The sequence below is a fragment of the Leiobunum rupestre genome, chromosome 7 (genome assembly GCF_980474605.1).
Source record: "Leiobunum rupestre chromosome 7, qqLeiRupe1.1.hap1, whole genome shotgun sequence".
In the NCBI taxonomy this organism is placed as follows: Eukaryota; Metazoa; Arthropoda; class Arachnida; order Opiliones; family Sclerosomatidae; genus Leiobunum; species Leiobunum rupestre.
Window position 1 is genome coordinate 43014335 of NC_143390.1, and position 24167 is coordinate 43038501.

The 24167-nt window shown below is 35.5% G+C and overlaps 1 protein-coding gene across 5 annotated transcripts in view; it reads left to right on the plus strand.

Moving 5' to 3' along the window:
• Window positions 1–24167, plus strand: part of LOC149936381 (KH domain-containing, RNA-binding, signal transduction-associated protein 2-like) — a 291391-nt gene that overhangs the window by 252476 nt on the left and 14748 nt on the right. For 2 of the 5 annotated variants that reach the window (XM_090153325.1, XM_090153329.1), the window contains exons 2-4: window positions 15671–15816; window positions 18389–18505; window positions 22288–22434. In XM_090153325.1, the coding sequence (XP_090009451.1) occupies window positions 15671–15816; window positions 18389–18505; window positions 22288–22434 (410 nt within the window). The other 3 variants (XM_090153328.1, XM_090153327.1, XM_090153326.1) reach the window with 3 other exon arrangements.

Sequence of the window (24167 nt, forward strand, 5' to 3'; positions counted from 1 at the left end):
GAACTGCGCTAACGGGAACTGCGCTAACGGGAACTGCGCTAATAGGCATATACCATTGGGGAGCGGGCCAAAATCCCCGTGGACCCTCCGGAAAAGGGCCCGGGCCCGAAATGCCTCTGCACTGCCCTGGTCCCCGTTTTCCCTACACGGTTCACTGTAAGAACGCCATCAATTTAACGACACTGTAGGTGGTTTCTTTTCGCCTGTTCTCGGACTAAAAGTGTACTCTTTTTACCCTAAAACGTTTTATTCACCTGTTCCGGGGATGATAACTACTTCGGCCCTTAAACTACTCGCTTGTTCCGGAGTATTAGGGCTACTCTTTTTACTCCTTCAGAAAAGGAGGTGTAAAGGAGTAAATCGGATTTGGTCGTCTGCTAGCCCAGTGTAGGGAGCTATTGGCTCGCGTGGCATGAAGAGCTTACCACCACCCTCCTACGCACCTGTTTAAAGGCATTAAAAGTCGCTAGATGGCTTAGGCCTAAGGTGGTGCCATGGGTATTAGCCTAGCTGATTATTAAAATTAATCACGACCTCCCAAATAAAATCAAACAAAAAAAGAATTAAAATAACAATTTCTAATTTTGAATTTTTTAAAATTTATCCGCTAAAAAGGCCGCGACAGCCATTTTTTAACAACGTTTTTACTCCGACTAAAACTATTCTAGAGCTCTGCGTAACAGATAAATTAACTGACAAAATTTCGATTAATCGTAAATATTTTGGTTAACTGTTTATTTATGTATATTATCCATGGATAAACAACGATTTAACACGCAAAAAATAATTTATATTTTTGGATAATTGTAGTTTATGGATAAAAATAAAATAATTGGTTAATTTTTATCCAAACGCCGAACTCTAATTACTATTCGCCACCACAGAATCGGAGTAAAATGACGTCATAGCCTTACTCTTCTTACCCTACTCCGAAATCTCGGAACAAGCGAAAAGAAACCACTTAAATCAGAACTCGGAAGCGAATGGAAATCGAGCGTACTACAAAATCAGTGAGGTGTGCTTTCCCCCTTTTGAGTTCGGAGGAGGTGAAGGTTTGGCCGGTTTTTCGTGTGAGCGAAAAATATTTATCTGGCAAACTCGTAAGAAATTGAGAGCAGTCAATTTTTAGGAGTAGCGTAGTTGCTAGCCTAGGCTTCACTAATTTCCGGCTTTCCGCGCCTTTTTTCTTATTTTAAATGATTTTTGTAATAAATGTATGATGGTAAGTAAGCAAAATACAAGTCCCAAATCCACGGGTTTAAAAAGAAACTTAGATCATGAAAATATTCTTAACCCCAAACATACTTCAACACCTAGGGTCCCTCCTACAACTCCTAACAGGTACGTCTCTATAATATTCATTTAAAGACAGGACATAAGCCGAATTCTCTTAAACCAAAGAATAACAAACGTTGCTAGTCCTGCTGAACCAGCTCTATAGTCTGTATGAAAAGTTTGGCCGGTTTTGGGCCGATATTATTGAACGCTCTATTGGCGTTCTCGGGTTAAAACTCGCCCATAATTTAGACACCCGAGCTGGTGCCCCGGGTGAGAGGTTGTTATACGGAACTTTTCCTTATGGTGGATAGACTTATTTGTGGCTCTCCCTCTGATTCTCGGAAATGAAATTAGCTTTAAGCGTGGCCACATCTCCATTAACATTTTCGGAAGCCATTGAAATTGAGCGGACCATCGTACAATGGGGGAATCCCCGCGAAAGCTCCTCTCTCGGTCTAGCGGTCAATCACGAAGCCCGTTTTCAGCCGTATCTCCGGCCATTCTTTACTTGACCCGGGCTGGTTAAGACACGACCAGAAGGGATTTAAAGGAACACGCGCCATATCGGAGAAGAAAATCTTTCAGACTGGCGTCTTCGTTAAAATCTGCTTGTATTGGCAAACCAAGCCGGCTTTACTCGTCGCTATCTTTTCACTTGGCCGTCCAGGACCCCGAATCCTTTCTCCCTTCGGTTCGCTGGGCCTCTTTACTTCGTTGTAACAATTCGCTCGTTCACTTTGAGGCCCGACAAATCTCTTTGACTATGGCCTATAAGCCGCTGACTTGACGTAAAGAAGACTTCGTGCATCGGGTATTCACTGAATAATGCTCCAACGTTCCTATAATTCCTATATTAAATTCCTATTAAATGATCCTATAATACATTTTTTATCCTATATATTTCTTTAATTTTTGTACTTAATTTAAAAACCTAGTTAAGTCAAATGTTAAAACCTTTTACTTTTTCCCACTCAATTCTTTTGTTGGGGTATTATAAACATTTAATTATACAGGGTGTTTCAAAAGGTTATGCAAAAATTTTAAGGAGTTGTAGGGGGTGAGTTGAGAAGTATGCCTGTTTTTTCCCCATTTTCCTACGATGAGCGCCAGATAGCTTCAAAGTGTGGCCTACTAGCCCCTGGAAGTAGGCTGCAACAAGTGAAAAACCAAGCAGCAGGGACTTTAAATACTGTTTAAGTTTACTTTACGCTGGTTACCTCGATTTGTTTACAAAGTCCTTTTTTACCTATCACACAAAAACCTTAATGTTCGCGTTTCCCTGCTGCTTGGTTTTGCGCTTGTTGCAGCCTACTTCCAGGGGCTAGTAGGCCACACTTCGAAGCTCTCTGCCGCTCTTAACTCATCGTAGGAAAATGGGAAAAACAGGCATACTTCTCAACTCACCCCCTACAACTCCTTAAAAATTTTGCATAACATTTTAAACATCCTGTATAATTCTTTGTTTTTCGGTTACGTCAAATATTAAAACCTTTTACTTTTCCCCACTCAATTCTTTCAAATTTTTAGTTTAAAAAACCACGTACCGCGTTTGTTGGGGTATTATAAACATTCATTTATATTCTTCTGTATTTACTATATATATGTATATATATATATATAAATGATTATATCTATATCGGATTATATCCCTATAAATTAATCATTTTAGTCTTCGAATAATTATGAGATATAAATCCTACAATTTCCATTTTTTGGAGTAGGGACTCTTTACTGGGACAAGGCCAGATTAAGACCTTTAAAGACCCTTAACAAACCATCTAACAACCTTGCTCATTTTACTTAATTGTGCAATCCAGCCCTTTTCCTCGCGTATATATAAATTCTTACGTTGATTCTAAATAGGGCTGATCATTATACCCAGCAAAAAACGGATCGTCTTCCGTTGTTTTTCTTATCTTTCGACGGAGTATAATTAACGAACATTCTGACGAGCTTTTTACGTCTTAACTTTTATCGTTGTTTATACGATTTTCGCTTCTGAGGATTAGGCGCTGTCATTTATAATTAGTCCCAGATCGCGTCAACAAAAAACCAACATCCTTTCGTAGTTTTTTCGTGGCTAAGTAATGGCCCTGATTGCGTGAAACCTTGCTATCTTTAGTTTGCCCTCATCCAACCAACCACCACGTTTTTAATTTTCCTTTGGAATAAAATTGAGCAATAAAGTATTATCCTAAGCCCCTTGTATCATAGTCCAGATGGTCTTCAATTGAACATATCAAAGCCGTGTGTATGATAAAAATACATACTACTCATATTTTGTAATATGAGTTTTATTCACTTTAAGCGCTTAAACAAAGTTACATAGAATGTTATGGTGAACCGAAATAAAATAAAAGAAATTAGCATAAGGTTGCCAGGTAAATATAGGGTACTTTCAATTCGATTGTAATCCTACTTAGCCAACATCCCGATAACTATCGGGTTTTCTTTTATTAAAGTGATAGAATAAAGGTTTGTTCGATAATTGACAACTATCTGTTGCGAGTACTTGATCATCATCGAGTACCGGACATATTTTTAGGTCGGGTACCCGAACTCGTAACTCGATTAAGAAAAATGCAATACTCGACGATTATGGAGTATCAAAAATTTACATATTTGGGTGCTCGAATACTCGAATAAGCTGCCTTGCTGAATTATTATTTTTCCCATCATGTTCGGGTACTCGACTATTCGAAAAAAAAATTGTTTCCGCCGCAATAATTTCAACGCGACGCTCTAATATTACTATATGACTTTTCTTCTCCTTAGGCTTAGGTTACTTACGTATCAATTTAGTAGTTGAAATGTTTAATAATACAGTTAATCAGTCAACTCAGCTATGAATTGTTAAGTTTTAAATCGTTAATTCTTTATGAATTATCATACTTCAAGTTTAACCGCTATGAATAATCACAGAAGAAAATAGGGGGAAGTACGCTTCTAGTCAGCTTTGGAAAGGCGTCACTTTTCACGAATTTTCGCGCCAAAACGGTTTGGCGGGAAATCGCGGATGAATACATCGTTTAAAAAGTCATTTTTCTTAAATTGAACAATTGTAACATATTGCCCTTCTCATTCTCTGCTATTTGAGCTAAGGCGTATTTGCTTTCGTCGATTATAGCCGTGTTGAATCAAAACAAAAGTAGGACTACTTTTTCAGTTTCGTTTATTATGCGTAAAAAGGCGTTTTCGTGGGTCACACGACGACTGCTACGGCTCAAAGCTACAGATACGTACTTCCCCTATTTTCTTCTGATAATCACGAATACCGTTATGAATAATTAAAGAAAATTACCCGAAAAAAAACTCGATCGAATACCCGAACGTTTTTCTTAACTACTCGACTACTCGAATAAATAATTTCTTTGGCTTAATCGAGTACTCGATTACCCGACTCGACAAAATACTATCCGACTCGATACTCGACGATATAATTTTCAGATACTCGGTACCCGACTCGATTGCCTAAAACCACTACTCGCGCAGCCCTAACTGGAACTCTATACTTTTATTTATTGTCGATCGTCTATTTCGTGGGCGGTGCATGAAACTAGGCCGCCATCGAGGCGCTCCAGCCGAGATATGTCAGATCCGTTCCATCCGTTCCATTTTTCACAATTCTTCTCCATCATCCTCTCTTGGGTGGTGGCTTGTACATCTTCGCGATCCAAATATAACAAATTGAGTTGACCTCTCCGGCCATTTGTAATTTTAGTTTCTCCTGTTGCTTGATTTGTTTTTGACTAGATGCCGGGTTATTATTCTAAAGTTGAAATTTATGGTGATTTAGTATGGCCGGACGAAAAGGGCTCTGTGTTGCTGTCAGTGTAATTCTGAGAAACGGTTGCAACTATAGGATACATTACAAAGCTAATATAGAAATAACGCTTCTCGAATAAGGACTAACTTTAATATATTTGGCTATATTTCATTTAGAACTGCCGTTGTGGTAAAACCAGCAAATATTTCGTAGTTTTGTTGCAGAAATGCAATAGAAATCGATGAGTTTCAGTAAAAATTTTCCAAAGATGGTCCGTTTGGTGCAATTTGAGATTGCTTTTAATTTGAGTGAAAACAGGTCAAAAATGGTCTATTTCATTGAAATTTGAGGTTAGTTTTATTTTGAGTAAAAATAGGTCAATTTGATTTATCTTAAATTGAGTAAAAACAGGTCAAAGATGATCCAATGGGTGCAATTTAATTTAAATAATTAATTAATTAAATAATTAATTTAAATAAAAACAAGTCAATGATGGTCTATTTTATTGCAATTTGGGATTGGTTTTAATTTGAGTAAAAACAGGTCAAAGAGTGTCAATTTGGTGATATTTGAGATTGGTTTAGTGCAGTAAATAGAAACAGTATTATCACCGATCGCAATTTATAATTTTTGTTGTAAAGTAGTGACATTCAACGGTGAAAAATGTAACGATCCGCGTTGTTCTCCTTCTGCTCCTCTATCATTCTCCAAACGTTCTAGTTTCAATTTATAAATGGCACTATATATTTTCCATTTTCGGGGCGGCCTACATGGGGTTAATTCCTATATTACCCTATAATTTTAAACAAATCCTATATTATCCTATAATTTTAAACAAATCCTATATTATCCTAAAATTTTAAACAAATCCTATATTACCCTATATTTTTTTAACAAATCCTATATTACCCTATATTTTTTTTTAACAAATCCGATATTATCCTATAATTTGTAACAAATCCTATATTATACTATATTTTTAAACAAATCCTATATTACCCTATATTTTTTTAACAAATCCGATATTATCCTATAATTTTTAACAAATCCTATATTATACTATATTTTTAAACAAATCCTATATTACCCTATATTTTTTTAACAAATCCGATATTATCCTATAATTTTTAACAAATCCTATATTATACTATATTTTTAAACAAATCCTATATTACCCTATATTTTTTTTTAACAAATCCTATATTATCCTATAATTTTAAACAAATCCTATATTATCCTAAAATTTTAAACAAATCCTATATTACCCTATATTTTTTAACAAATCCTATATTATCCTATAATTTTAAACAAATCCTATATTATCCTAAAATTTTAAACAAATCCTATATTACCCTATATTTTTTTAACAAATCCGATATTATCCTATAATTTTTAACAAATCCTATATTATACTATATTTTTAAACAAATCCTATATTACCCTATATTTTTTTAACAAATCCTATATTATCCTATAATTTTAAACAAATCCTATATTATACTATATTTTAAACAAATCCTATATTATACTATATTTTTAAACAAATCCTATATTATCTTATATTTTTAAACAAATCCTATATTATACTATATTTTAAACAAATCCTATATTATACTATATTTTTAAACAAATCCTATATTATCTTATATTTTTAAACAAATCCTATATTATACTATATTTTAAACAAATCCTATATTATACTATATTTTTAAACAAATCCTATATTATACTATATTTTTAAACAAATCCTATATTATCCTATAATTTTTAACAAATCCTATATTACCCTATATTTTTTTAACAAATCCGATATTATCCTATAATTTTTAACAAATCCTATATTATACTATATTTTTAAACAAATCCTATATTATACTATATTTTTAAACAAATCCTATATTACCCTATATTTTTTAACAAATCCTATATTATCCTATAATTTTAAACAAATCCTATATTACCCTATATTTTTTTTAACAAATCCGATATTATCCTATAATTTTTAACAAATCCTATATTATACTATATTTTTTAACAAATCCGATATTATCCTATAATTTTTAACAAATCCTATATTATACTATATTTTTAAACAAATCCTATATTATACTATATTTTTAAACAAATCCGATATTATCCTATATTTTTAAACAAATCCTATATTATACTATATTTTAAACAAATCCTATATTATACTATGTTTTTAAACAAATCCTATATTATACTATATTTTTAAACAAATCCTATATTATCTTATATTTTTAAACAAATCCTATATTATCTTATATTTTTAAACAAATCCTATATTATCCTATAATTTTAAACAAATCCAATATTATCCTTTTATTTCTTTAGATCGTTGTATCTGTAAATAGATTTTTATTTCGTTAATTTATGGAAGCCTGTTTGCGTTATTTTAACTTGAAATTTGCATATACTATCCAACATCTAAAATTTTGTTCTATATTATCCCGTATAATTCTATAAATAATCCAATTTTTTTCCCTTTAAGTAAGTAAAATTTTTAGCTAGGCTCCCTGGTTTTATCAAACACGATATTAGGGTGGTTTCCAATTAAAAAAGTCCACCTAGAAATGAGCTGATAGCATTGGTGGATTTCACTCGGCGACCATTAATAACAGACCAGTAGTGGCTTCTTAACGAAGGTATTCGGAGCGGGCTAGGAGAAGGTCTTCTTTTAATAAATTGTCGTCGGAAGCTTCACATTTTTGAGCCTGCGGGAGTATTTTTCAATGAAGATGGAAGGGGGGCAAAAGGGGGGCACAGAATTTAACGGATTCTGACGAGACGAGACAAAAGGGAGTTTTAATAACTTTTGGGCAGATTCGCATTGGGTTTGGCTCTGTTCGTAGGTCTTCGCTCTACCAAACCAGTTATGCCACGTTACCCGAGAGCGCGAATCAAGCAAGTGAAAAATCCTCTATTCCAGGATACAGTGCCGGATTAAGGACTAGGCCTAGGCACAGGCCTATAGACCCCCACCACTGATGGAATCGATGGATTTTTAACTGTTTCGGTTTAAGAGAAAAACATATGTTGCTTTATTATTTGAAAAAATCATTATTATCTCAGCTACGGGACACCCAAGTTTTGCGTTTTTATGCTTTTCTTACATAGGCCACCACCAATTTAGTGCCTAGGGCCCAACCTTCAGTAAATCCGGTACTGCGTGGATAACAAAAAATTTATTATTTTATATAATAATCAGCTAGGCTCGTACCGAAAGTTATCTAGTAACTTTTAATTATATTAATTAAGGTAGCCGGGTTACAACGCGGAGGAGGGTGGTGGCAAGCCCTTCATGCCACGCGAACCAACAGCTCCCTACACTCACTATTAAAGTTAGCCTCAACAAGTTTTTATAAAAGAACTCGGGAGAAAACCCCTCAAACCAGTGGGGAAAGAACCTGCGAACTCAACACGGAAGGAGTTGTTCGGAGCTTTAACTTAGTACCCCAAGCTGGGTTCAAACCCGGCTCCTCTTGCTGCGAGGCGAAAGCGCTAACCACTCCGCCACTCCACTTTCTACTTAGAATAGCATCAATCATAACCCAACAACGAAAATGAACTAAATAGAGTTATAAAATATGTAATAAATTAAGTAAACACTTGAGTATTAAAAAGTCACTTACTTGAATTAATAACTGAGTGACTTTAATTTGTCCACCTGAGTGTGAACGGGTCCCGCTGGTAAAGTTAGTCGTCGTGGCTTTATTGACTGTCTCGTTTGAAATGCCGGTCATGCCTCCACACTCGCCGACTGTCGTTAATTTTAAAGTTTTATCGGGACTACTCAACGTTGAGATAAAGTAAATAAGATTTTCTCAAATCTATTAAAGCAACATTCCATTCGGTACGTAAGGTTAGATTCGCACTCGACGGGAAATTATCCGCGCCTGTACAAACAAATGCAAAAAAAAACATTATATACGTCGTAGCGTAAGTCTATAATATTGTTCCATAAGTTTGTCACTTTGGGGAATATTTTATTGAGAGCTAGTAACGGAGTGACGTCATCACAAGAAGAAAATCTCCCCCTAGCGAGGCGCTGTCAAAGGCTACGTGTGACGAAGACCGTAATGCAGTCTGTCTCGGTAAAACGTTTCCATGTGAAGAATAGAAAGTGTCACACTTATGTAAAAATATTATACACTTATGGTCCTAGTGTGCCATTTAGGCCTACCAACGCCTGTAGAAGTGTTCTACTTACAGTACACCAGTGTTCAGGGTGAAGCTAACATTTACAAACAATTTGTTTTTAGGTTGCCTTCTTTTTCGTTTCTTTGGCTTTGCAGTGAGATTTACGGACTTTTAAATTAATGTATTCATTAGTGAATACGCCCAGTATGTCAAGCTTGTTAACCAACGTTTCGCTACCGAAAGTTTTGCGTATATAAATAGCAAAGTTCCAAGCTACAAAAAAAGACAGTCAAGTTGAAAAGTTGAATTATTTTTTATTATTCCGCTCTGGGAAAATTGTTCGTTTCTTTTTCTGTTTCTAAAAAAATGCCTACTACAGTTTCGTAACATTCTAACCCGAATGTAAGCTGAAAGCTTAGACTAATCCACGTAGAGAGGTGAAGTGAGTGGGTATTCGAAGTTGCCACATTCGACCAAGTGACGGCGAGTGTGGCAGCTCCGTCGGCGGAACAAGTAGCCGAAACAAATGGTTTGTCGGTCTTTGTCCCGTCTTTTAAGTAATCGTTTCCACATCAAAAACATCTCTCTTTTTTCCGGCTGGAGAAACACGCTCTGCGAAGGCGCGATCGGAGCACTCTTCCGCTAGTCGCCCCCTCTCTCCGCTTCCCAGCATTGCTCCCTTTCGTTCACGCTCGGTAAAACCTCTATTTCACTTGGAATTTCAAATATTTTTTCGTTTCCTACCAGAGTGGATCGCTAAATAAATAATAATACATTTTAAATTTGGTAGCGGAAAAACTGCTCAATTATTTGTTTTAAGAAAAGCGCTATCTTAGATAAATTTGTCAAAAGAGAAGTTCTTTTTACAGAGGTAACGCCATTAGCGGTCGTTTTTTAATACCCAGAATCTTACCAGATGGCGCCAGCAATCTAAACCGTAGAAATTGTAGGAAAATAATAATTATTTCGTGTTTCTTTTATGCCTTTTTTTTTGTAAGTTGCTTTGGTAATAAATCAGTAAGTATTATTTCCCTTACAACCAAAAGGTTAAAGGTTCATTAAGGGTTTCGCTTTAAATGTTTATTTCCCTGTGAGAAATTTGTTAATCAGTATATTGTACTAATAATGTAAAATAACGTTTTATTGATAACAAGACCTGATTTAAGTCCAATTTTTTTAGACAGCCTAGAAAACTAAGTTAAAGGAAAGTTCCAGCTACTATTTTTATTTTTATTTAAAAGATCCAAGATGCTTTTAAAATAAAAAAAACAAGAATTTAAAAACCATAAATAATTATGGAATTAAAATAATTAGCATTTTAGTACAATTTATGGGCGCAGCCATATACCTGAAATATGCTTCACGGCAGAGCCCGAAGGCACAAACATCTGATTGGCTCTGACCATCGACGGAAAAAAAATACTATGTAGTAGTCTCTCTCTCCACGGCCCCCTGCACGTGCTCGCGACGCGTGCAGGGGGCCGTGCTCTCACATAATAACCAATAGACAGCCTTGAATGAAAGTAAAAGTGGTTTTTAACTTCTTCAATTATTGTAGAACCTTAAATCGTCTATTTATGGCAAGAAATTTAAGTTCGTATGATTTTGACCCTGTTTTTAATGAGGGGGAACTAAAAAGAATACAAAATGAAGCGGAAATTCAAGGAAGACCAAATGTAATCGAGTTAGAAAATATTTTAAATATCTACGAAGTGAGGAACAGCTGTGAATGTGGTCACTGGCATTTTGATTACTTTGCCACCTAGGCCTAACTCGAAGACACCGAAGTTTGAAATAAAAAATGTATCACGTGATCTAGACTCAGTCTACTATTGGTTAGTTTTAGAACCAATGCGGTCGCTGTGCCTCCGTGTTATGCGGAGAAGCATGAAATACAAAAACATGGCTGCTAGCACTTTCAATGATTAAAAATTAAATTAGGTAAATTTGAAATGATTATTTTTTTATTTATTGGCATTTTTGGTATTTTTAAAACACGTAAAATGTTTTAAGCATAAAATAAAAACAACCTGAACCTTTCCTTTAAATAAGGTTTGGAATAGGGTTGTAAGTCGGAAATATTTCCGTTCGAAAAATATTCCGGAAAATGACAGGCCTTTTTTTCCGGAAAATTTTCCGTATTTTTCCGAAAAACGTTTTTATTCCATGATTAGTTTAATATATTGTTTTCAAATTTAAGTAAAGCGGAATTTTCGCTTCATGTTTTCGAATCTAAAAGTAAAACTAAACCTCTAGACTAGCTTTAAACTGATTAACAATGAATGTTTGGTAGTATGTTTACTGTTATTAAGCATTTTATATCGATAAAAAGTTAAAAACATTACCATTAAAATGTAATTTATGTTTAAATTTTTGATTTTTCCGAATTGCGGAAAATTTTCTTTAAATTTTTCCGCATTTTATTTTTCCGGAAAATTAACAACTCAAGTTTGGAAGCATTTTTGAATTGCCGAATTGTGTTTGCTATAATAGTACCATGGAGATGTTATCTTTGATTTTTAGTTTATTAAATAACTTTTAGCTTGTTTATATTCGAATAATAATAATTATAGTTCAATTTTATTTTTCCCTTGTGATTCTATGATTCTATACTCGAAATCAATGTTACCCGAGACGCGCGGGTAAATCATCATGTTAATTTACATAGAACAATTATCATTTTTCTGTCTAATCGTTAGTCCAAGTTGTAAATAACGGTTTTTAAGAAAATACAATTTTTGTAAAGTCATTTTAAGCTCTTACTTCATATTTGCATAAGTAACATAATAACAATAACTATAACAATTCACGAGATTTACAACCAAACTGATTTTCATAGTTATTGCGTAACCATGTTGTTTTCTCTTGGCACAGAGCCCTCTAGTGTCTAAAATATGCGAGACTTCCTCTTAGCTGAAATACCTGGTTTCCGATAGATAGGCGGAATATTAGGCTAAAATGATAAAAATTAAAGAGCTTCTAAACAAAGCCAAAGCCCTTCGCGACTCCAGAACGTGCTCTCCGATATTAGGCTTAAATTTTTTATCAAAAAGTAGTCATCCAAAACGGTAAGTCGCGAGTCCAAGTCACAGCTTAAAGAGAGAGTATCAATGCCGAAAAAAGGTTCGGTTAGAAAATTAGCATTAAAGCAATAGGAATTGTCATGCTTATTGTTATTATGTTACTTATGATATTAGTGGTAGACAATAAATTTCAGCTAACTCAAATCTAATATTATTATTAATCCCTTTAATAGATAATTCCCAAACGTGATTTAATTGTTCCGGTAATCCAGTACCAATCTCACAATGGTACAAAATGTGATCCATTAGTGTTTTACACCAAGTACAATAATAGGCGTGAACCCTTTGACCTCTTTATCAATTTTCGCGCGTGACTTTTGCACGTTAACTGTCAGAATATAAAGTCAACATTTCGACACTCCATCGTTTTTCCATTCACTGCCAAGGGCTAAAAATGTTTCTTCTTTTAGGAGGAGGGAAATATTTTTTGATGTTGGAATTTAAATTGTTTTTTTGAGTGTAAGCCAGAGAATCCATCCGCGTTTTGAATGTTTTTTCTTTGGCGAAGGCTGTAAAGCGAATCTCCGCTTGTTTACTTTAAACTGGATTCGAAAACTACTTCTGGGACGTGTTTCTACTATAGGGTGTTTGTTGAAAAGCATTTCGTTCTAAAGGGAATGCCATGGCCATTTTACAAGGCTGTACGAAAGGTTTCTGTCGAAATACTTCGAATTGAGGGCTAGAAAACATCAACATTAATGTGGTCAATATAGACTTCGATTCCAGTCGAAACCGCTAAGCTTACACTTTTAGTGTATTTCTCCCGTGGTTCTTCCTATATCGAGAAATTATACAAATTAGAACATCCCACCCTGATATCTAGGAGCAACAAACACAGCACCCCACACAAGGTGAACGCCACCCGTCAAAAGTCGTGAATTTTCTTGCGTACAGTTTTCATTGGTTAGACGCTTTAGCGCCTGCTGCCGTCGGAAGGGGAAAATTCGGAAATTGTCTTCCCCCCGCCCGTAAAACGTTCAGCGAAAAGGTTTGTCCAATGAAATTTGTACACAACACTGCGTTGGCGTGTTTAAAGGCTAGCTGCGCTCTCCTTGTGTTTGTTACTCCTAGATGTAATGGTGGCTGGCGCCATCTCTAGATTCATAGCTGAACTATTAATTACCAAAGTTGTCGGGACTCTAAAGCCAGTCGTCAGAAAAATAATGCTTAAGCAACGGATCTAGAGAGATTGTAGACCATTGGACCGAAATCCCATTCGTCCGAATGTACCATTCAACCGAATATACCGTTAGTGATACATATTTATATATCGTAGGTTACGTGACGATAGTATATCTAATTTGGACTAAACTATGTCTTAAATATTTATAATTTCGTACCGACGTGTATTTTTAGACCTTTTTCCCTTGAAATTTGATATTTTCCGGGTTTTATTTTTGAAAATAACCTTGATAAGACCCAACGTGAAATAGTTGCCTACCATATCTAACCTAACCCAACCTAACCCAACCCAACCTTAACTAACCCAACCCAACCCAACCCAACCTAACCTAACCTAACCTAACCCAACCCAACCCAACCTAACCTAACCTAACCCAACCCAACCTAACCTAACCCAACCCAACCCAATCCAACCCAACCTAACCTAACCCAACCTGACCTAACCTAACCTAACTTAACCCAACCTGACCTAACCTAACCTAACTTAACCCAACCTGAACTAACCTACCCGAAGTGAAAACGAACCAGATTTAAATTTCCCATTCAACTGAATCCCTCCATGTTGGGCTATAAACGAAAATACTTTTCGGTTCAATGGGATTCGGTCAAACGGGATTCGGTCCAATAGTATACAACCATCTAGAGACGGTGGTGGTAGGTTAAATCTCTATTATTATAAGCCACGTTCACACTATAGCTTAAAACCCAGTTTAAATCGGTTTGAATTCCATTTTTGACCGCCGACGATAACTCTTGGTTCACACGTGCGAAATCGCTTCAACCCGGCTTAACGCCATTTCAAATTATGACTAGAATTTTGAAAATACTAAAATGTGTCCCAAAACAATTAGTTAATCATGTTTACTATACATACAGTAATATTATTTGACATTATTTAGAATTTTACTACCATTATTATTGAAAATACGAGCAATTTGACTTCCCCGCCTTGTCGTTTTGAAAGCGATTCTAAACGAATCGTCTTGGACGAGTTGCTTCCCGAACCAACACGAAGCGATTTCTAACCCTAGTTCAGCCTTGTTTTGAAAACTAGTTATCTAATACCAAGTGATTTTAGGGGTAAGTGTGAACCAGACTATTTTGACTATTGTGGCATTGCCTTATAAAACTTTGCTGTGATTATAAATGATTTTCTTTAAGGGAAAAGTGGTTTTATTTGGTGAAAAATATTGATATTAGATAGAAATTTTTATTTTTAAATATATCTAAACTTTAATAGTGCTTGTAATAACTTCATAATGGTTTAAAAGACACCCTTTTTAAAAACATCAAAGTTGTTACTCGTTCTGTATTTACCCTGATCACATTTTAAAATACCGCTAATATCCTTCCCATAGAAACTCCCCAGCAGCTGGTGGAAATTTATAATAGAGGCTTCGTACGTAGTTTAAATGTCAATTAATTTAAATTCATTTTGTGAAGATATCTGCGCATTCAAAAGTATCTTTGTACAACAGTTCAAAGTTTCAACCTAGAAACATTTGAATGCTATTTCCAAACACATTTAGTTGCCAGGTATGAAAACAGATGGCGCCCAAAGAACATTGTTGTCATACGCAAGCTGTAGGAAAGTAATTTATTCTGAAATGGGTTTACACAAAGCGACGTAGATCCTCTATAATTTCTCAGTAGGTTATTAACCGGTAATTAAAAAACAATTTATATATCTTCTTTATAATATCGTAAAAAAATGAAAGTACTTGTCACATTACGCGGATTCCAAAGAGACGGTGTCTCATTCCGCAGTTGGGAGGCTTTTTCTAAAGATATTTAATAACGACCGAGTAAACGAATCGTTTTTTAAAATGGCGTAAAACAGGGCCAATTTAAACCCTTCGCGCAAAAAAACATTACCCTTTTAAATACCTGAATATCTGGGGCTCGTAGAACAGGCTAATCGTTCTTGGCGCGCTTGGCCTTCCTCCAAACGAGAGACACTCGGAAAACAGACAGAACGAAACGCCGCAAGAAGAATACTTGTCCCAGAGATAGAGATGACGCGTAAGAGAAGGTGATTTTGGCACGATTTGGACGCGTCATAACGCGCTACTTACATTGTTAGTTATTTCTTGCGCTCCGATGTCGAATGAGTGTGTGTGAAATCGTGTTAGCCCTAATTTTGCACGTTCCAATTTCCCCCATCTCACGAAATGTCTTTCTGTTGTTTGTCCGATGATAGATGGAGAAAGGAGTATGACGCCGACGATGCAAGACAATGGAAACTCGAAACAGTCGGCCACCCCGTCTCCGCTGCTGGACATCCACAAAGGAAGGCCCGTCCGACTGCAAGTCCGAGTTCTCGTGCCCGTCAAAGACCATCCCAACGTAAGCCATTCAATAAGGATTTATCAGCGAGTGTAATTCCACGTTATTTGTCACCAGGGTTGGCAAGAAACAGCCAGACTGGTTTAAACCATGGATAGTAGATTTTAGACGATCGGTAAAAAGCCTGGTTTTTAGCCCCGTAAACCAATCACACTAAGGGAGTCGGCCAAGGTTATTTGAAAAAAAACAAGTATCGCTAAGAGTGGACGATACTGTTCGAAAAAAACAAAAAAAAAAATAAACACGAAGTACATTTTTACGCCAAGAGGGATTTTTTCACGTTTTTATAGATTAAATATGATATACTAAATATCAGTTGATAGTTTTTATCGAATTAGAAAAACCAAAATTAAAAATTACTAAAGTATAAAGCGCAAAAATTACGTAACAATATCAACCGCATTAGATTGCCATTTGGAAATTTTAATATCACGTGGTACAAACGACCTAGCAAGACTCCCTCGGAATCTCTCGAGCTGATTGATACGTGGGGATAAATAAAATGCACTGTGGAAGGGTATCGAAAACCTGTCCTCTTAATTTACTGTCCATGTTTAAACCCCCTGGTATAAACCGGTTCTAAAAATCCATGGTTAAAACCACTTTTATTTATTAAAAAAAATATTGAGAAATGAATTAGAAATATTGAAAATTTTAAATACTATTAATTTCAAATAAAAAATGCATAATATATTAATATTCTGTATTTTTTATTCCAAAACTAAACTAAAACTGAACCTTCACTTTTTCTCGTCTGCTATGTCGTCTTACGAAGTAATGAGGGCTAGATATAAGCAATTGGGGGATCTTAAAATTAATTTTGCGCGTGAAAATTCGTCGCCATGTTAGGGTATAAAAGAAGGTAAATAAGCTTGCTATACCTCATGATGTAAAGGTACAGTCACGCGCAAAAACGTAATTTTGAAATCGGGAAATTTGAGCATTTTTTATTAGTGGTTTTAACCGGTTTAAACCACTTGTTACAACACGTTTCATCCATACGGAATGCCGTCTTCTCCGGGTTTGGGGAAAGGCTTACTTAAAGGGGACAATAACATTGCGCCACTTCGCGCCATCTAACGACCATTAGTGGAACTAATATCATTTTAAGCACGTAAATTATTTATGGTAGACTGAAATAAGCTATACACTTTTAAATTAATCTTCACTATTTAATATATAATTATAAATTATTTACACCTAAAATGTAAAGGGGGACCCTTTTCTAATTGAAACCAACTTCGTATCTCTAATGGTTCTCGAAATAAATTTTAATTGACCTTGAAGACATGGTTCAAGGTCATGGACATATCCGTTGTCAAGTGACCCTCTGCACGTTCTATGTGTCCTGAAAGTTTCAAATTCCTAGCTAAAATACATTTGGAGTTTATTGTCCTTGTACCGTTTTTTAGCTAACACCCTGTATAACTACTGCTTTAATATTGGGATGTTACGTAATATTATATTATATTATATTATATTATATAATATTTGTTATTTATGACAAAAAGACAAAATAATTATATTGGTACCATCAAATAATTTGTAGTTTGGGGAAGCAGTATAGATATCACAAAACGACGAAGTAAAACTAACCATGGACCCAGTATCAACAGGGGATTAACTGTTCAGCCTTTAAAAAGCACGCGTGAATACTGGGAATAGGAAAATCACGGATAATTTTAGTTCAATGTGGACAAACTTGGCGTCGCTGAAGTCGATTTCCGGCGTAGTTTCGTAGAGAAGCTGGAGAGTTCACGTTCAATTTTGACAAATTGGCGCCGTTATTGTCGATTAAATGATTAGGCTTAGTAAGTTTCAGACCTTTTATTTTGAAATTGCTTCTTTAAAAGTTTAAGTAATGGTAATTAACCATTGTATTAAGTAAAAATAACCAGTAAACCGCATATGGCTGAGGTTTTTTAAACAAATTAACTGGAAGCCATTTCATTTCTAAACTTAAAATGACCTAAGCCTAACCTAACTTTATCGCACGTATACTGTCGCCTAAGCCTGACTAAACCTCTCGTAGTGGTAGTTGAAGCGAATTCTTGAGGTGCTTCAAAACTGATGCACCTCAGTAATCCTTCCGATTTAGGCACCACCTACCGTGTCAAAATATCTGGAACAGTGAGTCCCCTTAGATCCTTGGTCCATGAACTGACGAACGAGTTGCATCTAAAGCAGGGAGTGCGCTAACCTCGCAATAAAATAATCTTGGTTTAAAATTTATTATTTCTGCTTATAAAATATATAAAATAGTAAACTAAAACTATTTCTTCGTTGCAGTGCCGTAGATCCCCCTTGGGCTTTAGTCTTATAACTTGGACTATAACTCTTTTATAAATATAAAATTTTCATTGTATAAATTTAATATAAAATACAGGTCACGGTAGTTTTTCTCGAGCAATTTCATAGGGTGCAAATAAGAAAATATGTTTTAAACAAATTTAAGAGAGTAAGGCTAAGAAAAATTACTTTTATTTTGGCCAAAAAACCACTTTTCTTTTCGAAAAGAAACTGTAAGCGCCGGTTTAAATATTCATATTAGACTCTTTTATTTTTCACTTAGTTCAATTTCGTGGGCAAACTTCTGGGTCCTAAAGGAAATTCGCTTAAAAGGCTTCAGGAAGAAACTCAGACCAAAATGGCAATCCTGGGCCGTGGTTCCATGCGTGATAAAGCCAAGGTAAGAACCATTTTACGTATTAATAAAAAAAGAGAAAAATTGCTAACCCTTGCCAAGTATATTTCCTTATATTATACCTCTTTATTTTATAATATAAACTACATACACTTCCAACCATACTACCGTAAAACTAGTATTATACCCCCGTTTCGTATAGTCCTAGTGGCTTATGTTAATGGCTTTTAGAGTTGGCGCGTATAAAACTATAATGGACTTAACTTTTCCATCATAATCCGTCGAGATGAAATTATTCACTCGAGTCTCGAGAGAAACATTAGATTTCTAACCCTCTAAAAGGAAAGAAAATTGCGACTGGCTAATTTCTTTAAAAGTTTGTCCAAACGCAATTTAAAAGTTTGCCTCGATGTTATTCTTATATACGAGCCAACATGGTTCTCGATTTACTGTTATCACGGCTCTTTTAAAATTAGCCTCACGTTTTTGGTTTGTTTAAACGGGAAGTTTTCGCCCTTCTTCCGTTAACCGGCCGCGTACGTAGCTACTTAATATTCGTCGGCCGTCGTTATTTGGTTTGTTTAAACGGCATTTCGTATCTCCTAGTCGAGAGTGTTATCCGGATCAAATCTAAATGATCCTCCGAGATTTGGGATGAGGGATTATTTTAATCTGAATTTCCTTTCGAGATCTTTACGAAAATAGCGTTAAACTCGCTCGCTATTGTTAAAGGCAAACCCAACTATCTGACGAATCGTCATTTCCAGAATAATCGCGAAGTTTATAATTATATCTTTTACGAGATAAGTAACCATTTAAACCATTAATATGAAAGGTGTACCTTTGAAAGATTGAGATAATTTTCAATAAGCCCGAACTTCCCCGGTTAAAGGGGTTTTCCCCGAGTTCTTTGGTTTCCCCTTTCCATAAAAACGTATAGAGGTTAACGGTAATAGTGATTGTAGGCATGGACAGTAAATTAAGGGGACAGGTTTTCGATAGCCTTCCACAGTGCATTTTATTTCTCCCCGCGTATCAATCAGCTCGAGAGACTCCGAGGGAGTCTTGCAAGGTCGTTTGTACCACTTGATCTTAAAATTTCAAAATGGCAATCTAACGCGGTTGATATTGTTACGTAATTTTTTGCGCTTTATATTTTAGTAATTTTTAATTTTGGTTTTTTAATTCAATGAAAACTATCAACTGATATTTAGTATATCCTATTTAATCTATAAAAACATGAAAAAATACCTTTTGGCGTAAAAATGTACTTCGTGTTATCTTTTTCTTTTTTCGAACAGTATCGTCCACTCTTAGCGATACTTGTTTTTTTTTCAAATAACCTTGGCCCACTCCCTTAGTGTGATAGGTTTACGGGGGCTAAAAACCAGGCTTTTTACCGATCCTCTAAAATCTACTCTGCCGTTCAAAGCACAAATGCATTAACGACCAAAACCAAAATATGGAGAAAACCCGCGAAATTCAAACTTTCTTTGCCTTAAGATACCCCAACTTATTTCGTTCAAGATTATATAGTAGACTTGGATTTTTCAACTCAAATTATATTATGGTACTAAACAATTTACAGGCCAAATTATATTTCAGAAATATCATTAAAAAATGCTTTTTACCACGTATATGTTGCATTATCTATGTCTTAAAACGCGAAAAAAATGCGTTTTGATTTGACTTTTAAAGAAAATAAACACATTAATGCGTTTTTGGTTTGAAAATAATGCAAAAACCTAAAATAATGCGTTTTGCAACAAGTCATTTCTCTAAGAACAAAAATTTTCAATTCGGAAATTAGTTCTAAATTGAATTTAACGTATAAAATAAGGTGAATTAAAACCAAAATCTGTAAATCGAAAATTTGGTCGTTAATGCTTTTGTGCTTTGTACGGCAGTAGTATCCATGGTGTAGGGAGCTGTTGACTCGCTTGGCATTAAGGGCTTGCCACCACCGGCCACCTGAATTAGGGGCATTAAAAGTCGCTAGATGACTTGGACCTAAGGCGGTGCCTTGGGTATTAACTTAACTGATTTTTATTAATAACTAAATTTCAATATATAATAGTTTTGGGAAATCACTAGCTTTTCTGAAATATATTTCGAAAAGTCAGAAGGACCTTGCGAAGGTACTTCGTTCGAGCAACTAGGTATTTAAATTCTTTTGTGGTTACCAACTAGTTGTATACTGATCGAGATAACAGTAAAGCGGTTTTTGATAATTTTGTTATTAGTCATTTCAATTGCAAAGCCAAATTTCCCCTTGAGACCTAATTGAATTAACAGCTACTGATGCAACAGGATAGATAAATTATTTAAAAAAAATTAAAATGGTTTTTTGTAAGCCAGAACTTTACGCGCCCTCAGTTCATTTCAGTTCAACTAAAACCATACACACCCTTATTTAAAAATATTTATTTCAACTTAAATCTCGAAATTATAATTTTAATATAACCAGATAGATGACGATATCTTCATTAAACAACAATATTTTTAAAATAATTATGTGTCAATTTAACTACTCCGAATTTTTTTTAATTAGACTGATTATATATAGTATATTTCTCCTTGGCCATGTTGTCCCTTAACATAAATAAGATCATGTTTTAGTTATAAATTAGTCCAAAAATAGGCCAACACACACGGAAGTGTTCAAACCGTATTAACAAAAATGGCAATGCGCGTGTGGAGAAGGAGTGGATATCGAAATATCAAACTATCGATTGTGTAAGTTAAATTTTAAGTAGTGGCAGTATGTTACGCTTTATCTGGTATTCGAGTCAAATCATAAACAAAATGCTTAAGCAGACGACAAATATCTGTTTATTTTTGGTGCCCAAGGCTTAAATTGGCACCATCGACCGTGTGTCGAAGCATTTCATTAAAATCATTTACGTCAGCATTACAGACCACCACGATTTTCAATTTGACCAATACTCTCGATGGTTTGATATTTTGATAGCAACCTCTTCTGCACACGCGCATTGTCATTTTGGACGGATCATGATTTTATTGTAATTTCTAATTTTGGTTAGTTTAGTATTTGGATAATAGAAGCTTAAGTTAATCAGCTAGGCTAATACCCTTGGCACCACCTTAGGCCTAAGTCACCAAGCGACATTTAAAGCCATTAATTCAAGTGGCCGGGTTACAATGCGTAGGAGGGTGGTGGCAAGCCCTGCATGCCACGCGAGCCAACAGCTCCCTTCACTTACTATTACCAAAAGTGTGTCATATATCGGACCTATTTCTGAATTAATGTTACGAGCGAAATACAAGTTGGGAGGGGAGAAGGGAAAGTATGCCTTGGGGAGGGAAGGAAGTTAAAACTAACAAATAACGCCTCGTAGTGAGGAACGGAGGAACTATGTAGCACTGGTCAAAGTTGGTGTAGTTTGTGATTTTTCGTCGTTCTGTGCAGATGCTATCGCCATCTACCTACGATATAATACCATAGACTAAAAAAAGATCCAGAAAGGCGACAGTTAATAGTCTTTAATGTGGTCGATCTCGAGTCGAGCATTCATTAAAAATTTAGCGTACGAAAGTACAGGGATGGTCACACCTTTGGTAATTATGTCACTTGTGCTATTACCGTTAACCTCTACAAGTTTTTATGGAAGGGGAAACCGAAGAGCTCGGGGAAAACTCCTTAAACCAGTGGGGAGAGAACTTGCAAACTCAACGCGGAAGGAGTTGTTCCGAGTTTTCACCCAGGAATGGGTCCCAGCGCATAATGGACAGCCAGTGGATAATCGGTGGCGAAAAATGGTCTAATTCGGTCCTTAATAACCTTTGTTTTTCGCCGTTTCTCGCAGGAAGAAGATCTGCGAAAATTGGCCGACCCGAAGCACGCTCACTTAAACGAGGATTTGCACGTGGAGATCACGTCCTTCGCCCCGGCCGCGGACGCCTACGGCAGGTTGGCCCACGCCCTGGCCGAGGTCAAACGCTTCCTGGTCCCCGTAAGTGCACCCCCTCCAGCTTCGTATTATGATCGTAATTATCTATCCGCATATACTCCGTTTTTCGGCTTTTATTACCGTCACGGAATCCGCAGACACTCGTGGTCGAAGTCGCCCTCGAGAACAATAGAAAAGCTTAAATGAAATGGCGCTATTCCTTAATGAACAAGGGGAAATTTTGGCATTTTTGCGGGCCCTCTCGTTCGTTTTGAAGAGTCGGACGACGTAATTGGGGCGCGGTTTTCCAACCGCATCTCGTTAAAATTTCAGACGAACTGTGTAATTTTCATAGCAGACATTTTAAAAGGGTTATTTTGAAGAATATTTGACGAGGTACTTTTGGAATTCATTTTCCGAGGGAATCTTTTAGACACTTTTTTGATCCTTCAAAAATTTAAATTGCCAAATGTATTTTTGTTCAATCTTCATTTATATTTAAGGCACCAAATGAACCGGACTTTTTCAACTTATTGAAACTAGCTGACTTCGTTTAAAACGAAGAATTTCTCTAGAGAATCGCGAGTTTTAAGACGAGTGTCGGCTTTATCAAAGGCATTAAAATCTAAAATAGTCTTGGAAAGAATTTGCTGAAGCATTAATGGCAATCTTTTTACTGATTGGCTCTTTGTAACCTAAATTATTGGAACTTTTCAACGTATTTTATATATTGGAAATTGATTTATTTAAAGTTTTGAAGCCTGTAACTTTTCAACGTATTTTATATATTGGAAATATGATTTATTTAAAGTTTTGAAGCCTGTAACTTTTCAACGTATTTTATATATTGGAAATATGATTGATTTAAAGTTTAGAAGCCTGTAACTTTTTAACGTATTTTATATATTGGAAATATGATTTATTTAAAGTTTTGAAGCCTGGAAATTGTCGGCATATGTTTAAACTCATGGATATATGAAATAGCATAGATACCTTACGCTGGAGACGTTCCCGTGGGAAGAACACGGACATTGAATTGGGAATAATACTGCTAGAATTACAACTACGATTTCGGTGGCCATGGTTACGCGGGACCTGTTCTGAGAAAACTGTACGAAATTCATCTTTATAATTAGGTGGTAGCGCTATTTATATTTTGTAAAGTTATATGGCTAAAAGTAAATAATTATTAGCTAACTCACCGTAGCTTGTGTTAAAAAGGATCGTGTTGACAGAATAAAATTATTTTTAAACAACTTCAAAGGTTTGTTTGTTACGAGAAATAATACATTTTAATTTCGCTTCAGATTCGCGCAAAAATTCAATGCCATATGGATAGAGTTTCCTTATTGAAAGAAATTGGTCCCGCGCCAGCCAGATTAGTTGTACCTCTATATATTCCCAACTCAATGAACACGGAAGAGACAGCTAGCAGAAGACCCTTATTTTCTGGATGCTCCATCTATCGGTGACCAAAATTAGTATTTGTAAAATATTATCTGGGATGCTCTACGGAATAGTGCCATCTATCGGTGTACAAAATTAGTATTTGGAAAATATTATCTGTTTTTTCTACGGAATAGTGCCATCTATCGGTGTACAAAATTAGTATTTGGAAAATATTTTCTGTTTTTTCTACGGAATAGTGCCATCTATCGGTGTACAAAATTAGTATTTGAAAAATATTATCTGGATGCTCTACGGAATAGTGCCATCTATCGGTGTACAAAATTAGTATTTGGAAAATATTATCTGTTTTTTCTACGGAATAGTGCCACTATCGGTGTACAAAATTA